We start from the raw sequence: 18,239 nt of genomic DNA, 5'->3' as shown, positions 1-18,239 counted from the left end.
GGCCTAGGAACAGTGGGTTAACTGCCTTGTTCAGGGGTAGAAGGACAGATTTTTACCTTGTCAGCTCGGGGATTTGATCTTGCAACCTTTCCGTTTTACAAGTCACTAGGCTACCTGCCATACTTAGTGGTACTTAATCGGCAGACCTAGAACCTGTCAAACATGAACGAGCCAAGACGTCCGACAATTTTCCCACAAAGTAAACATTTTGTCTGGGACAGCAAAATCGTGGCATAAGATGAGTAAACTGGTACAGTCTGCAGGCCTTTAGTTCGTGTTGAGACAGAACCAGGGGCACAAGTTTAATTTTAGAAGTGGGGGGCATATTTAGAACAGCCGAGCGGAAATGGAGGAAAACTCGCCTCCCTGCGGACCTGGCATCCTTTCACTCCCTCCTCTCTACATTTTCCTCCTCTGTCTCTGCTGCTAAAGCCACTTTCTACCACTCTAAATTCCAAGCATCTGCCTCTAACCCTAGGAAGCTCTTTGCCACCTTCTCCTCCCTCCTGAATCCTCCCCCTCCTCCCTCTCTGCAGATGACTTTGTCAACCATTTTGAAAAGAAGGTCGACGACATCCGATCCTTGTTTGCTAAGTCAAACGACACCGCTGGTTCTGCTCACACTGCCCTACCCTGTGCTCTGACCTCTTTCTCCCCTCTCTCTCCAGATGAAATCTCGCGTCTTGTGACGGCCGGCCGCCCAACAACCTGCCCGCTTGACCCTATCCCCTCCTCTCTTCTCCAGACCATTTCCGGAGACCTTCTCCCTTACCTCACCTCGCTCATCAACTCATCCCTGACCGCTGGCTACGTCCCTTCCGTCTTCAAGAGAGCGAGAGTTGCACCCCTTCTGAAAAAACCTACACTCGATCCCTCCGATGTCAACAACTACAGACCAGTATCCCTTCTTTCTTTTCTCTCCAAAACTCTTGAACGTGCCGTCCTTGGCCAGCTCTCCCGCTATCTCTCTCAGAATGACCTTCTTGATCCAAATCAGTCAGGTTTCAAGACTAGTCATTCAACTGAGACTGCTCTTCTCTGTATCACGGAGGCGCTCCGCACTGCTAAAGCTAACTCTCTCTCCTCTGCTCTCATCCTTCTAGACCTATCGTCTGCCTTCGATACTGTGAACCATCAGATCCTCCTCTCCACCCTCTCAGAGTTGGGCATCTCCGGCGCGGCCCACGCTTGGATTGCGTCCTACCTGACAGGTCGCTCCTACCAGGTGGCGTGGCGAGAATCTGTCTCCTCACCACGCGCTCTCACCACTGGTGTCCCCCAGGGCTCTGTTCTAGGCCCTCTCCTATTCTCGCTATACACCAAGTCACTTGGCTCTGTCATAACCTCACATGGTCTCTCCTATCATTGCTATGCAGACGACACACAATTAATCTTCTCCTTTCCCCCTTCTGATGACCAGGTGGCGAATCGCATCTCTGCATGTCTGGCAGACATATCAGTGTGGATGACGGATCACCACCTCAAGCTGAACCTCGGCAAGACGGAGCTGCTCTTCCTCCCGGGAAGGACTGCCCGTTCCATGATCTCGCCATCATGGTTGACAACTCCATTGTGTCCTCCTCCCAGAGCGCTAAGAACCTTGGCGTGATCCTGGACAACACCCTGTCGTTCTCAACTAACATCAAGGCGGTGGCCCGTTCCTGTAGGTTCATGCTCTACAACATCCGCAGAGTACGACCCTGCCTCACACAGGAAGCGGCGCAGGTCCTAATCCAGGCACTTGTCATCTCCCGTCTGGATTACTGCAACTCGCTGTTGGCTGGGCTCCCTGCCTGTGCCATTAAACCCCTACAACTCATCCAGAACGCCGCAGCCCGTCTGGTGTTCAACCTTCCCAAGTTCTCTCACGTCACCCCGCTCCTCCGCTCTCTCCACTGGCTTCCAGTTGATGCTCGCATCCGCTACAAGACCATGGTGCTTGCCTACGGAGCTGTGAGGGGAACGGCACCTCAGTACCTCCAGGCTCTGATCAGGCCCTACACCCAAACAAGGGCACTGCGTTCATCCACCTCTGGCCTGCTCGCCTCCCTACCACTGAGGAAGTACAGTTCCCGCTCAGCCCAGTCAAAACTGTTCGCTGCTCTGGCCCCCCAATGGTGGAACAAACTCCCTCACGACGCCAGGACAGCGGAGTCAATCACCACCTTCCGGAGACACCTGAAACCCCACCTCTTTAAGGAATACCTAGGATAGGATAAAGTAATCCTTCTCACCCCCCTTAAAAGTTTTAGATGCACTATTGTAAAGTGGCTGTTCCACTGGATGTCATAAGGTGAATGCACCAATTTGTAAGTCGCTCTGGATAAGAGCGTCTGCTAAATGACTTAAATGTAATGTAAATGTAATATTTAAAAATATATATTATTATATATATAATTATATTTCTTTAGGGAGTAGATCAGCTTTAATATTGCAGAAAGAATGTGGCTTCCATCAATGTAATTGTCTGCATTATTTCCAACCCCCCCCATATATTTTATGGTAAATATATATATTTTTTCAAATATATTTTCCTTTATTATTTTCCCCTAACCCTAACATCTTTCTCCTAATTGGAGTAAACGAATGGACAACAAAACTTAGGCTTCTACTTCTATCTTATACATACTAAACTCAGCAAAAAAAGAAACGGCCCTTTTTCAGGACCCTGTCTTTCAAAGATAATTAATAAAAATCCAAACAACTCCACAGATCTTCATTGTAAAGGGTTTAAACATTGTTTCCCATGCTCGTTCAATGAACCATAAACAATTAATGAACATGCACCTGTGGAACGGTCATTTAGACACTAACAGATTACAAAAAAGATTATGAAAATTTAGGAGACTAATGAGGTCTTTCTACTGACTGAAAAACACCAAAAGAAAGATGCCCAGGTCCCTGCTCATCTGCGTGAATGTGCCTTTGGAATTCTGCAAGGAGGCATGAGGACTGCAAATGTGGCCAGGGCAATAAATTGCAATGTCTGTACTGTGAGACATCTAAGACAGTGCTACAAGGAGACAGGATGGACAGCTGATCGTCCTCACAGTTTAACAACACCTGCACAGGATTGGTACATCAGAACATCACACCTTTGGGACAGGTACAGGATGGCAACAACAACTGCCCTAGTTACACCAGGAACGCACAATCCCTCCATCAGTGCTCAGACTGTCCGCAATAGGCTGAGAGAGGCTGAACTGAGGGCTTGTAGGCTTGTTGTAAGACCGGCAACAACGTCTTAACAGGGGTGATGGTCAGATTTGCGTTTATCGTTGAAGGAATGAGCATTACACCGAGGCCTGTACTCTGGAGCGGGATCGATTTGGAGGTCATCCTGACATGACAATGCCATCAGACAAACTGCTCGTTCTGTGCATGCTTTCCTGCAAGACAGGAATGTCAGTGTTCTGCCATAGCCAGCGAAGAGCCCGGATCTCAATCCCATTGACTATGTCTGGGACCTGTTGGATCGAAGGGTGAGGGCTAGGGCCATTCCCCCCAGAAATGTCCGGGAACTTGCAGGTGCCTTGGTGGAAGAGTGGGGTGCAGTCCATAAGGAGGAGATGCACTGCAGTACTTAATGCAGCTGGGGGCTACACCGGATACTGACTGTAACTTTTGATTTTGACCCCCCCTTTGTTCAGGGACACATTATTCAATTTCTGTTAGTCACAAGTCTTTGGAACTTCTTCAGTTTATGTCTCAGTTGTTGAATCTTGTTATGTTCATACAAATATTTACACATGTTAAGTTAGATGAAAATAAAAGTAGTTGACAGTGAGAGGACGTTTCTTTTTTTGCTGAGTTTATATAGGTCCTGGATGTCAGGAAGCTTGGCCCCAGTGGTGTACTGGGCTGTACGCACTACCCTCTGTAGCGCCTTAAGTCAGTTGCTGAGCAGTTGCCATACCAGGTGGTGATGCAACCTCTCAGGATGCTCTCGATGGTGCAGCTGTTGAAGTTTTTGAGGATCTGGGGACCCTTGCCTTCACAACTGTTTTTGAGGTGTTTGGACCATGATATTTCATTGCTGATGTGGACACCAAGGAACTTGAAACTCTCAACTTCAGCCCGGTCGATCTTAATGAGGGCCTTCTTGGGCTTCCTTTTCCTATAGGCCATGATCAGCTCCTTTGTCTTGCCCACATTGAGGGAGAGGTTGTTGTCCTGGCACCACAATGCCAGGTCTCTGACCTCCTCCCTATAGGCTATCTTATCATTGTCGGTGATCAGGACACTGTTGTGTCTTCAGCAAACTTAATTATGGTGTTGGAGTCAAGCTTGGCCAAGCTGTCGTGGGTGATCAGGGAGTACAGGAGGGGACTAAGAACGCACTCCTGAGGGGCCCCAGTGTTGAGGAACAGCGTGGCAGATGTGTTGTTGCCTACCATTACCACCTTGGGGCGGACTGTCAGGAAATCCAGTTGCAGAGGGAGGTGTTGAGTCCCAGGGTCCTTAGCTTAGTAATGAGCTTTGTGGGCACTATGGTGTTGAGCTGTAGTTAATGAACCACATTCTCACATAGGTGTTCCTTTTGTCCAGGTGGGAAAGGGCAGTGTGGAGTGCGTTTGAGATTGCGTCCTCTGTGGATCTGTTGGGGCGGTATGCGAATTGGAGTGGGTCTAGGGTTTCTGGCATGATGGGGTTGATGTGAGCCATGGCCAGCCTTTCAAAGCACTTCATGGCTACAGACGTGCTACAGGGTGGAAATCCCTTCGGCTGAATCAAATGATGGAGCCATCGGCCATTGATATTGATATTCTGATGTTTTGTCAGTGCAGTGTGAGTTGTATTAGTCAGTATGGAAATGTAACTGTATTGATCTGTCAGTTTCGCTAGCTAATTGCCTACTTTTCACACTAACGCGGTCAGTAAAAAACAGCTCTAATGTTACAATCTTCACGGTCATGGTGCACAGTAGAGGTCTGCGCGAGACCAATTTCTTCAGCCCGCTCCAGCCCGCATCCGCTGGGTTTCTCTTCGACTCTCACCTGCTACCGCAAGAACTGGTCCCAAACCCAACCACAGTCCTGCAATGTTATTTTAGCTCATTTTAGCTAATTTGCCTGCCATGGTCTCAGCAATTTTGTGCCCTATAGGCAATATAAAATGCTCAAAAATACCTTAAGAAATAGGTTAAATTACCATAGATTATCACATGGCCCTTACATTGTATTACTGGGCTATATTAGCCAATATGCTAGATGTAGTTTGAAGAGAGCATAGTTGGAGAGACTTGCACTTACTCTTGAGGTATTTTTATAGCCTACCTTTTAGGAGTGGGAAAATCCCCATCAGGGTCAGACAGCCAGGGAAGACCAGTCTACGGAGCACAGGAGAATTTGGCAGTATATTCAGTGAATGATACAAATTTCCATTTTGAATTTATGGGTAATTCTACAGTAGATATAGAACATCAGTTTAAGCTTAAAGCTACAGTCTGGGATCTGAGAATAATGGTAATTTCAATTGTTGAACCATTTATTATATTCTTGGATAATATAATGTAGAAATGTACACCAAGGTAATTCTTTGTCATGCCGCATTTTTAGGAGGAACAGATGGTTACAGGGGTCTCAGCAGGGTCAGGCGGCCAGGGAAGACCAGTCTGTGACAAAGGTGAGGTGAATTTTTGCAGATACAACACTTTATTCTCTCTGTCCAGCGAACACTGGACAAAGACAGATGCTATTTTAAGGCAGTCTGACAAACCTCCAAATTTGATTTCCAAACTGTATCGAGGGTTGGTAGAGGCTTTTCCCGATGACTGGTAAAACAAAAATGTGAGGAAGTCCTGGGAGACGCGATTGATTATGATGAATGGATATAACAGATATGTTAGAAATCCCAGTCATGTTCATATAATCTCAGACATAAATGACTGCAGTTTAAGACCATCCATAGAACGTACTATATGCCATTGAAACTAAATATCATGCACTTAGAAATGGTATTATTCTGCTGGAGGTGTAAAACAGAGAAAGGGACATATTTGCATGTGTTGTGGCCTTGTTATTTTATCTCGGCGTGTCTACAGATGTTTTTGTTTGCTTGGAAATGTTGACACTGGAGACTGTTATCAGAAGAAACTGTATCATTTAGCATTTATAGTGGCTAATAAATGCATTCAGAGACTTGTCCCACAGTTGACAATGCATGTCAGAGCAAAAATCAAGCCATGCATTCGAAGAAATTGTTCGTAGAGCTCCATGACAGGATTGTGTCGAGGCACAGATCTGGGGAAGGGTACCAAAATATTTCTGCAGCATTGAAGGTCCCCAAGAACACAGTGGCCTTCATCATTCTTAAATGGAAGAAGTTTGGAACCACCAAGACTCTTCCTAGAGCTGGCCGCCCAGTCTAAATTAGCAATTGAGGGAGAAGGGTCTTGGTCAGGGAGGTGACCAAGAACCTGATGGTCACTATGACAAAGGTCTAGAGTTCCTCTGTGGAGATGGGAGAGCCTTCCAGAAGGACAACCATCTCTGCAGCACTCCACCAATCAGGCCTTTTATGGTAGAGTGGCCAGACGGAAGCCACTCCTCAGTAAAAGGCACACAACAGCCCGCTTCGACTTAGACTCTCAGACCATGGGAAACAACATTCTCTGGTCTGATGAAACCAAGATTGAACTCTTTGGCCTGAATGCCAAGTGTCACGTCCGGATGAAACCTGGCACCATCCTCACGGTGAAGCATGGTGGTGGCAGCATCATGCTGTGGGGATGTTTTTCAGCGGCAGGGACTGGGAGACTAGTCAAGATTGAGGGAAAGATGAATGGAGCAAAGTACATAGAGTTCCTTGGTGAACACCTGCCCCAGAGTGCTCAGGACCTCAGACTGGGATGAAAGTTCACCTTCCAACAGGACAATGACCCTAAACACACAGCCAAGACAACGCTGGAGTGGCTTCAGGACAAGTCTCTGAATGTCCTTGAGTGGCCCAGCCAGAGCCCGGACTTGAACCCGATCGAACATCTCTGGAGAGACCTGACAATTTCTGTGCGGCTGTGTCAGAGGAAGGCCCAAAAAATTGTCAGACTCCAGTCACCCAGGTCATACACTGTTCTCTCTGCTACCGCACGGCAAATGGTAACGGAGTCTAGGACCAAAAGGCTTCTTAACAGCTTCAACTGCAAAGCCGTAAGACTGCTGAACAATTAATCAAATGGCCACGCGGACTATTTACATTGACCCCCCATCCAACCTGACAGATCTTAACAGGATCTCAAGTCTGTAATCGCTGCCAAAGGTACTTCAAAAAAGTACTGAGTAAAGGGTCTGAATATTTATGTAAATGTGATATTTCCGGGTTTTTTCATAAATTAGCAAAAATTTCTAAAAAACTGTTTTTGCTTTCTGATTATAGGGTATTGTCTATAGATTGATGAGGATTTTTTTTTTTAGAATAAGACTGTAATGTAAGAAAGTGTGGAAAAAGTCAAGGGGTCTGAATACTTTCCAAATGCACCATATTATGTACCTAGTTCAGTCTTATAAAACACTTAAACATATTAAATAATATCTTACCTAACTTGATGACTATGGGCATTTTTGCTTACTTTTTGCTGTTCTAAATAGAGTTGGCTAGAAGGGCCTGGGACATATTAAATTTTGTAGAATTGAAGGAAACATGCTTAATATTCCCCCAAAAATGTGAGGACCCCCAAGCCCCCTTCCAAGTTATGTCCCCCTATGTAAATAGCACTGCTGGGTGATTTAAAATGTTATAGTTAATCGATCAATAATTAATAATACTCTCAGCAAAACAAAATGTTTTTTATTTACACTATTTAGAATCTCTGAAAATAGAAAGGTTCAGATGTTTTGTGAAACATCACAGCAAGAAACCTGGATGGTGTTCATGTCACGGCTGGCTGAAGGACTGGACCAAGGTGCACCATGGTAAGCGTACATTTTTTCTTTATTCAAAATGACGCTGACAAATGAAGAACATAAACCAAACCGTGAAGCTTTGGGCTATGTGCACTGAACAAAGACAAAGTTAACTTCCCACAAAACCGGTGGGGGAAAAAGGTACCAGACAGCTGTCCCTGATTGAGAACCATACCAGGCCAAGACATAGAAATACAAAACATAGAAAAAAGGACATAGAATGCCCACCCTAGTCACACCCTGGCCTAACCAAAATAGAGAATAAAAAGCCTCTCTATGGCCAGGGCGTGACAGTTCAGAGATAGATGGGAGGGGTTGAGTAGAGCTGAAGGATGGGACTAAAAACAAACAAAAGATAAATACTGTAAAATGTATATAAACTCAGCAAAAAAAGAAACGTTCTCTCACTGTCAGCTGCGTTTATTTTCAGCAAACTTAACATGTGTATATATTTGTATGAACATAACAAGATTCAACAACTGAAACATAAACTGAACAAGTTCCACAGACATGTGACTAACAGAAATGGAATAATAAGTCCCTGGGAGGGTCAAAATAACAAAGGGAGGGTCAAAAGTAACAGTCAGTATCTGGTGTGGCCACCAGCTGCATTAAGTACTGCAGTGCATCTCCTCCTCATGGACTGCACCAGATTTGCCAGTTCTGAGCTGTTACCCCACTCCTCTACCAAGGGACCTGCCAGTTCTCAGACATTTCTGGGGGGAATGGCCCTAGCCATCACCCTCCCATCCAACAGGTCCCAGACATGCTCAATGGGATTGAGATCTGGGCTCTTCACTGGCCATGGCAGAACACTGACATTCCTGTCTTGCAGGAAATCACACACAGAAGGAGCAATATGGCTGGTGGCATTGTCATGCTGGAGGGTCATGTCAGGATGAGCCTGCAGGAAGGGTACCACATTACAGTCTTCCCTGTAATGCACAGCGTTGAGATTGCCTGCATTGACAACAAGCTTAGTCCGATGATGCTGTGACACACCGCCCCAGACCGTGACGGACCCTCCATTTCCAAATCGATCCCACTCTAGAGTACAGGCCTCAGTGTAACGCTCATTCCTTCGACGATAAACGCGAATCCGACAATCACCCCTGGTGAGACAAAACCGTGACTCTTGAGTGAAGTCTGGTCCAGCGACGGTGGGTTTGTGCCGGTGATGTCTGGTGAGGAACTGCCTTACAACAGGCCTACAAGCCCTCAGTCCAGCCTCTCTCAGCCTATTGCTGACAGTGTGAGCGCTGATGGAGAGATTGTGCATTCCTGATGTAACTCGGGCAGTTGTTGTTGCCACTCTGTACCTATCCCGCAGGTGTGATGTTCAGCTGTACCGATCTTTTTATTTTATTTTATATTTTTACCCCTTTTTCTCCCCAATTTCGCGGTATCCAATTGTTGTAGTAGCTACTATCTTGTCTCATCGCTACAACTCCCGTACGGGCTCGGGGGAGACGAAGGTTGAAAGTCATGCGTCCTCCGATACACAACCCAACCAGCCGTACTGCTTCTTAACACAGCGTGCATCCAACCCGGAAGCCAGCCGCACCTGGCAACCTTGGTTAGCGCGCACTGCGCCCGGCCTGCCACAGGAGCCGCTGGTGAGCAATGAGACAAGGACATCCCTACCGACCAAGCCCTCCCTAACCCGGACGACGCTAGGCCAATTGTGCGTCGCTCCACGGACCTCCCGGTCGTGGCCGGTTACGACAGAGCCTGGGCGCAAACCCATGGACTCTAATGGCACAGCTGGCGCTGCAGTACAGCGCCCTTAACCACTGCGCCACCCGGGAGGTCGAGCTGTACCGATCTTGTGCAGGTGTTGTTACACGTGGTCTGCCACTGCGAGGACGATCAGCTGTCCGTCCTGTCTCCCTGTAGCGCTGTCTTAGGCGTATATATATTACCTATATAAAATATATAGGGGGGGTAAGGCAGACAATTACATTCTGGGAAGCCACAATCTTTCTGCAATATTAAAGCTGATCTACTCCCTAAAAATGTATATAATAATATATATTTTTTAAATATGTCCCCCCACTTCTAAAACCAAACTTGTGCCCCTGGTTCTGTCTCAACAAGAACTAAAGGCCTGCAGACTGTACCAGTTTAGTCATCTTATGCTTATGATTGTGCTGTCCCAGACAAAATGTTTACTTTGTGGGAAAATTGTCGGATGTCTTGGCTCGTTCATGTTTGACAGGGTCTAGGTCTGTGGATTAAGTACCACTAAGTACGGCAGGTAGCCTAGTGACTTGTAACCGAAAGGTTGCAAGATCAAATCCCCGAGCTGACAAGGTAAAAATCTGTCCTTCTGCCCCTGAACAAGGCAGGTAACCCACTAGGCCTTCATTGAAAATAAGAATTTGTTCTTAACTGACTTGCTTAGTTAAATAAATTCAATTAAAAAAAAAATATGGTCGTAGGCTCCGACTAAGTTCTGTCAGTGTCCGAAATGATGAGCATTTATCGAGTAGTTTGGCTGGTGTTACGAGTCGATCGCGGTGACAGACGAATAGGAACACGGCTAGCACTTAGATCGCACACAATAAGATTATTTTCATGAATAGTCAGATTAATATAATAGTTTGATTTAAACATTTACATGCATTGCAAGAAAAACTAGTTCCCTAATAATCTTATTAACATGACACATCTGACTGGATTTTGATAAATGCACAACATTTCCAAACTAAATGAACATTCTATCACAATGATTGGGTTATTTTTGGGAAGCTTATATGATTCTGTTCAGACATACAGTGGGGCAAAAAAGTTTTTAGTCAGCCACCAATTGTGCAAGTTCTCCCACTTAAAAAGATGAGAGAGGCCTGTAACAGACAAAATGAGAAGAAAAAATCCAGAAAATCACATTGTAGGATTTTTAATGAATTTATTTGCAAATTATGGTGGAAAATAAGTATTTGGTCACCTTCAAACAAGATTTCTGGCTCTCACAGACCTGTAACTTCTTCTTTAAGAGGCTACTCTGTCCTCCACTCGTTACCTGTATTAATGGCACCTGTTTGAACTTGTTATCAGTATAAAAGACACCTGTCCACAACCTCAAACAGTCACACTCCAAACTCCACTATGGCCAAGACCAAAGAGCTGTCAAAGGACACCAGAAACAAAATTGTAGACCTGCACCAGGCTGGGGAGACTGAATCTGCAATAGGTAAGCAGCTTGGTTTGAAGAAATCAACTGTGGGAGCAATTATTAGGAAATGGAAGACATACAAGTGTCACGTTCTGACCTTTTATTTCCTTTGTTTAGTATGGTCAGGGCGTGAGTTGGGGTGGGCAGTCTGTTTGTTTTTCTATGATTTTGGGATTTCTATGTTTCGGCCTAGTATGGTTCTCAATCAGAGGCAGGTGTCATTAGTTGTCTCTGATTGAGAATCATACTTAGGGATCCTGGGTTTCACTGTTTGTTTGTGGGTGATTGTCTATGTTAGTTGCTTGTGTCAGCACAGTTCCTATGATAGCTTCACGGTCGTTATTTGTTTATTGTTTTTGTACAGTTTACTTTGTGTTTTTGTCATCTATTAAATTATGCATTCACACCACACTGCGCTTTGGTCCGCTTCTTATGACGATCGTGACAGAATCATCCACCAACCAAGGACCAAGCGGCTTGGTGACAGGCAGCGGCAGCAGGAGCAGCGCAAGGAGGAATGGACATGGGAGGACGAGTTGGACAGAAATGGACACAGCCAGGAGAATATCGACGCCCCAAGGAAGAGCTGGAGGCACTGAAGGCGGAGAAGCGCTGGTATGAGGGGGCAGCACGGCGGCATGGATGGAAGCCCGAGAGTCAGCCCCAAAAATGTTGGAGGGGGTACACAGGAAGTGTGGCGAAGCCAGGTAGGAGACCTGCGCCAACGTCCTGTGCTTACCGGAGGGCGAGAGAGACCGGGCAGGCACCGTGTTATGCTATGGAGCGCACGGTGTCCCCAGTGCGGGTGCATAGCCCGGTGCGGTACATACCAGCTCCTCGCATTGGCCGGGCTAGAGTGGGCATCGAGCCAGGTGCCATGAAGCCGGCTCTACGCATCTGGTCTCCAGTGCGTCTCCTTGGGCCGGCATACATGGCACCAGCCTTATGCATGGTGTCCCCGGTTCGCCTGCACAGCCCAGTGCGGGCTATTCCACCTCGCCGCACTGGCAGGGCGACCGGGAGCATTAAACCAGGTAAGGTTGGGCAGGCTCGGTGCTCAAGAGCTCCAGTGCACCTGCACGGTCCCGTCTATCCAGTAACACCTCCACGCACCAGCCCTCCGGTGGCAGCCCCCCGCACCAGGCTGTCTCTCCGTCTCATCCCTACAGAGCTCCTCCGTCCAGCGCTGCCAGAGCTTCCGCCCTCAGTCCAGAGGCGCCAGAGCCCCTCAGTCCAGAGGCGCCGGAGCCTCCTTCCTCTCCGGCGCTGCCGGAGTCTCCCGCCTGTCCGACGCTGCTGGAGTCTCCCTCCTCTCCGGCGCTGCTGGAGCCTCCCGCCTGTCCGGCGCTGCTGGAGTCTCCCGCCTGTCCAGCGCTGCCGGAGTCATCCTTCACCCCGGCGCTGCTGGAATCTCCCGTCCATTCGGGACCCAGTCCGAGGTCAGCGGCGAGGGTCGCCGTGTTTAGGATGCCACGGAGGCGGACAATGAGGCGGAGAAAGACTGTGTTGAAGTGGGGTCCACGTCCCGCGCCAGAGCCACCACCGTGGACAGACGCCCACCCAGACCCTCCCCTATAGGTTCAGGTTTTGCACCTTTGGGGGGGGTACTGTCACGTTCTGACCATGTATTTCCTTTGTTTTGTCGTTATTTAGTATGGTCAGGGCGTGAGTTGGGGTGGGCAGTCTGTTTGTTTTTCTATGTTTCGGCCTAGTATGGTTCTCAATCAGAGGCAGGTGTCATTAGTTGTCTCTGATTGAGAATCATACTTAGGTAGCCTGGGTTTCACTGTTTGTTTGTGGGTGATTGTCTATGTTAGTTGCTTGTGTCAGCACAATTCCTATGATAGCGTCACGGTCGTTATTTGTTTATTGTTATTGTACAGTTTACTTCGTGTTTTTTGTCATCTATTAAATGATGCATTCACACCGCGCTGCGCTTTGGTCCTCTTCTTACGACGATCGTGACAACAAGACCACTGATAATCTCCCTTGATCTGGGGCTCCACGCAAGATCTCACCCCGTGGAGTCAAAATGATCACAAGAACGCTGAGCAAAAATCCCAGAACCACACGGGCGGACCTAGTGAGAACTGGGACCAAAGTAACAAAGCCTACCATTAGTAACACACTTCGCCGCCAGGGACTCAAATCCTGCAGTGCCAGACATGTCCCCCTGCTTAAGCCAGTACATTTACATTTACATTTAAGTCATTTAGCAGACGCTCTTATCCAGAGCGACTTACAAATTGGTGCATTCACCTTATGACATCCAGTAGAACAGTCACTTTACAATAGTGCATCTAAATCTTAAAGGGGGGTGAGAAGGATTACTTATCCTATCCTAGGTATTCCTTAAAGAGGTGGGGTTTCAGGTGTCTCCGGAAGGTGGTGATTGACTCCGCTGTCCTGGCGTCGTGAGGGAGTTTGTTCCACCATTGGGGGCCAGAGCAGCGAACAGTTTTGACTGGGCTGAGCGGGAACTGTACTTCCTCAGTGGTAGGGAGGCGAGCAGGCCAGAGGTGGATGAACGCAGTGCCCTTGTTTGGGTGTAGGGCCTGATCAGAGCCTGGAGGTACTGAGGTGCCGTTCCCCTCACAGCTCCGTAGGCAAGCACCATGGTCTTGTAGCGGATGCGAGCTTCAACTGGAAGCCAGTGGAGAGAGCGGAGGAGCGGGGTGACGTGAGAGAACTTGGGAAGGTTGAACACCAGACGGGCTGCGGCGTTCTGGATGAGTTGTAGGGGTTTAATGGCACAGGCAGGGAGCCCAGCCAACAGCGAGTTGCAGTAATCCAGACGGGAGATGACAAGTGCCTGGATTAGGACCTGCACCGCTTCCTGTGTGAGGCAGGGTCGAACTCTGCGGATGTTGTAGAGCATGAACCTACAGGAACGGGCCACCGCCTTGATGTTAGTTGAGAACGACAGGGTGTTGTCCAGGATCACGGCAAGGTTCTTAGCGCTCTGGGAGGAGGACACAATGGAGTTGTCAACCGTGATGGCGAGATCATGGAACGGGCAGTCCTTCCCCGGGAGGTAGAGCAGCTCCGTCTTGCCGAGGTTCAGCTTGAGGTGGTGATCCGTCATCCACACTGATATGTCTGCCAGACATGCAGAGATGCGATTCGCCACCTGGTCATCAGAAGGGGGAAAGGAGAAGATTAATTGTGTGTCGTCTGCATAGCAATGATAGGAGAGACCATGTGAGGTTATGAAAGAGCCAAGTGACTTGGTGTATAGCGAGAATAGGAGAGGGCCTAGAACAGAGCCCTGGGGACACCAGTGGTGAGAGCGCGTGGTGAGGAGACAGATTCTCGCCACGCCACCTGGTAGGAGCGACCTGTCAGGTAGGACGCAATCCAAGCGTGGGCCGCGCCGCAGATGCCCAACTCGGAGAGGGTGGAGAGGAGGATCTGATGGTTCACAGTATCGAAGGCAGCCGATAGGTCTAGAAGGATGAGAGCAGAGGAGAGAGAGTTAGCTTTAGCGGTGCGGAGCGCCTCCGTGATACAGAGAAGAGCAGTCTCAGTTGAATGACTAGTCTTGAAACCTGACTGATTTGGATCAAGAAGGTCATTCAGAGAGAGATAGCGGGAGAGCTGGCCAAGGACGGCACGTTCAAGAGTTTTGGAGAGAAAAGAAAGAAGGGATACTGGTCTGTAGTTGTTGACATCGGAGGGATCGAGTGTAGGTTTTTTCAGAAGGGGTGCAACTCTCGCTCTCTTGAAGACGGAAGGGACGTAGCCAGCGGTCAGGGATGAGTTGATGAGCGAGGTGAGGTAAGGGAGAAGGTCTCCGGAAATGGTCTGGAGAAGAGAGGAGGGGATAGGGTCAAGCGGGCAGGTTGTTGGGCGGCCGGCCGTCACAAGACGCGAGATTTCATCTGGAGAGAGAGGGGAGAAAGAGGTCAGAGCACAGGGTAGGGCAGTGTGAGCAGAACCAGCGGTGCCGTTTGACTTAGCAAATGAGGATCGGATGTCGTCAACCTTCTTTTCAAAATGGTTGACGAAGTCATCTGCAGAGAGGGAGGAGGGGGGGGGAGGATTCAGGAGGGAGAAGGTGGCAAAGAGCTTCCTAGGGTTAGAGGCAGATGCTTGGAATTTAGAGTGGTAGAAAATGGCTTTAGCAGCAGAGACAGAGGAGTAAAATGTAGAGAGGAGGGAGTGAAATGATGCCAGGCCCGCAGGGAGGCGAGTTTTCCTCCATTTCCGCTCGGCTGCCCGGAGCCCTGTTCTGTGAGCTCGCAATGAGTCGTCGAGCCACGGGGCGGGAGGGGAGGACCGAGCCGGCCTGGAGGATAGGGGACATAGAGAGTCAAAGGATGCAGAAAGGGAGGAGAGGAGGGTTGAGGAGGCAGAATCAGGATGGAGAAGGTTTGAGCAGAGGGAAGAGATGATAGGATGGAAGAGGAGAGAGTAGCGGGGGAGAGAGAGCGAAGGTTGGGATGGCGCGATACCATCCGAGTAGGGGCAGTGTGGGAGGTGTTAGATGAGAGCGAGAGGGAAAAGGATACAAGGTAGTGGTCGGAGACTTGGAGGAGAGTTGCAATGAGGTTAGTGGAAGAACAGCATCTAGTAAAGATGAGGTCGAGCGTATTGCCTGCCTTGTGAGTAGGGGGGAAGGTGAGAGGGTGAGGTCAAAAGAGGAGAGGAGTGGAAAGAAGGAGGCAGAGAGGAATGAGTCAAAGGTAGACGTGGGGAGGTTAAAGTCGCCCAGCACTGTGAGAGGTGAGCCGTCCTCAGGAAAGGAGCTTATCAAGGTATCAAGCTCATTGATGAACTCTCCGAGGGAACCTGGAGGGCGATAAATGATAAGGATGTTAAGCTTGAAAGGGCTGGTAACTGTGACAGCATGGAATTCAAAGGAGGCGATAGACAGATGGGTAAGGGGAGAAAGAGAGAATGACCACTTGGGAGAGATGAGGATCCCGGTGCCACCACCCCGCTGACCAGAAGCTCTCGGGGTGTGCTAGAACACGTGGGCGGACGAAGAGAGAGCAGTAGGAGTAGCAGTGTTGTCTGTGGTGATCCATGTTTCCGTCAGTGCCAAGAAGTCGAGGGACTGGAGGGAGGCATAGGCTGAGATGAACTCTGCCTTGTTGGCCGCAGATCGGCAGTTCCAGAGGCTACTGGAGACCTGGAACTCCACGTGGGTCGTGCGCGCTGGGACCACCAGATTAGGGTGGCCGCGGCCACGCGGTGTGGAGCGTTTGTCTGGTCTGTGCAGAGAGGAGAGAATAGGGATAGACAGACACATAGTTGACAGGCTACAGAAGAGGCTACGCTAATGCAAAGGAGATTGGAATGACAAGTGGACTACACGTCTCGAATGTTCAGAAAGTTAAGCTTACGTAGCAAGAATCTTATTGACTAAAATGATACAGTACTGCTGAAGTAGGCTAGCTGGCAGTGGCTGCGTTGTTGACACTACACTAATCAAGTCGTTCCGTTGAGTGTAATAGTTTCTGCAGTTCTGCTATTCGGGGGCTAGCTGGCTAGCTAGCAGTGTTGTTTACGTTACGTTGCGTTAAAAGAATGACAATAGCTGGCTAGCTAACCTAGAAAATCGCTCTAGACTACACAATTATCTTTGATACAAAGACGGCTATGTAGCTAGCTATGTAGCTAGCTACGATCAAACAAATCAAACCGTTGTACTGTAATGAAATGAAATGAAAATGTGATACTACCTGTGAATGCGACCGGGTTGTTGAGTTCTATTCAGTAGACGTTGGCTAGCTGTTAGCTGTTAGCTGTTGGCTAGCTAGCAGAGTCTCCTACGATAAGGACGACAAATAGCTGGCTAGCTAACCTCGGTAAATTAAGATAATCACTCTAAGACTACACACTCTAAACTACACAATTATCTTGGATACGAAGACAGCAAAGACAGCTATGTAGCTAGCTAACACTACAGTACATGTCCGGGCCAGTCTGAAGTTTGCTAGAGAGCATTTGGATGATCCAGGAGAAGATTGGGAGAATGTCATATGGTCAGATGAAACCAAAATATAACTTTTTGGTAAAAACTCAACTCGTCGTGTTTCGAGGACAAAGAATGCTGAGTTGCATCCAAAGAACACCATACCTACTGTGAAGCATGGGGGTGGAAACATCATGCTTTGGGCTGTTTTTCTGCAAAGGGACCAGGACGACTGATCTGTGTAAAGGAAAGAATGAATGGGGCCATGTATTGTGAGATTTTGAGTGAAAACCTCCTTCCATCAGCAAGGGCATTGAAGATGAAACATGGCTGGGTCTTTCAGCATGACAATGATCCCAAACACACCGCCCGGGAAACGAAGCAGTGGCTTCGTAAGAAGCATTTCAAGGTCCTGGAGTGGCCTAGCCAGTCTCCAGATCTCAACCCCATAGAAAATCTTTGGAGGGAGTTGAAAGTCCGTGTTGCCCAGCAACAGCCCCAAAACATCACTGCTCTAGAGGAGATCTGCATGGAGGAATGGGCCAAAATACCAGCAACAGTGTGTGAAAACCTTGTGAAGACTTACAGAAAACGTTTGACCTCTGTCATTGCCAACAAAGGGTATATAACAAAGTATTGAGATACATTTTTGTTATTGACCAAATACTTATTTTCTACCATAATTTGCAAATTAATTCATTAAAAATCCTACAATGTGATTTCCTGGATTTTTATTCTCATTTTGTCTGTCATAGTTGAAGTGTACCTATGATGAACATTACAGTCCTCTCTCATCTTTTTAAGTGGGAGAACTTGCACAATTGGTGGCTGACTAAATACTTTTTTGCCCCACTGCATAAATCTTACATATGAAAACTATTTCCAATATACACTGAACAAAAATATAAACGCAACATGTGAAGTGTTGGTCCCATGTTTCATGAGCTGAAATAAAAGATCCCAGAAATGTTCCATACACACAAAAAACGTATACTCTCAAATGTTGTACACAAATTTGTTTACATCCCTGTTAGTGAGTATTTCTCCTTTGCCAAGAAAATCCATCCACCTGACAGGTTTGGCGTATCAAGAAGGTGATTAAACAGCATGATCATTACACAGGTGCACCTTGTGCTGGGTATAATAAAAGGCCACTCTAAAATGTGCAGTTTTGTCACACAACACAATGCTACAGATGTCTGGAGTTTTGAGAGAAAGTGCACTTGGTATGTGACAGCATTGT

The 18,239-nt window shown here is 47.8% G+C and overlaps 1 protein-coding gene across 1 annotated transcript in view; it reads right to left on the bottom strand.

Annotated features, from left to right (window-relative positions):
• LOC127931865 (uncharacterized) overlaps positions 1-14,344 on the bottom strand; it is a 143,435-nt gene extending 129,091 nt beyond the window's left edge. Inside the window, exon 1 of the mRNA XM_052525993.1 lies at positions 13,959-14,344. Coding sequence (XP_052381953.1) covers positions 13,959-14,161 — 203 coding nt within the window. The 5' untranslated portion in view covers positions 14,162-14,344. The remainder of the gene's footprint in view (positions 1-13,958) is intronic.
• Positions 14,345-18,239: the final 3,895 nt, after the last annotated feature.

Source organism: Oncorhynchus keta, chromosome 9 (genome assembly GCF_023373465.1).
Source record: "Oncorhynchus keta strain PuntledgeMale-10-30-2019 chromosome 9, Oket_V2, whole genome shotgun sequence".
Classification (NCBI taxonomy): domain Eukaryota; kingdom Metazoa; phylum Chordata; class Actinopteri; order Salmoniformes; family Salmonidae; genus Oncorhynchus; species Oncorhynchus keta.
This window is presented reverse-complemented; position numbering and strand designations above follow the sequence as displayed.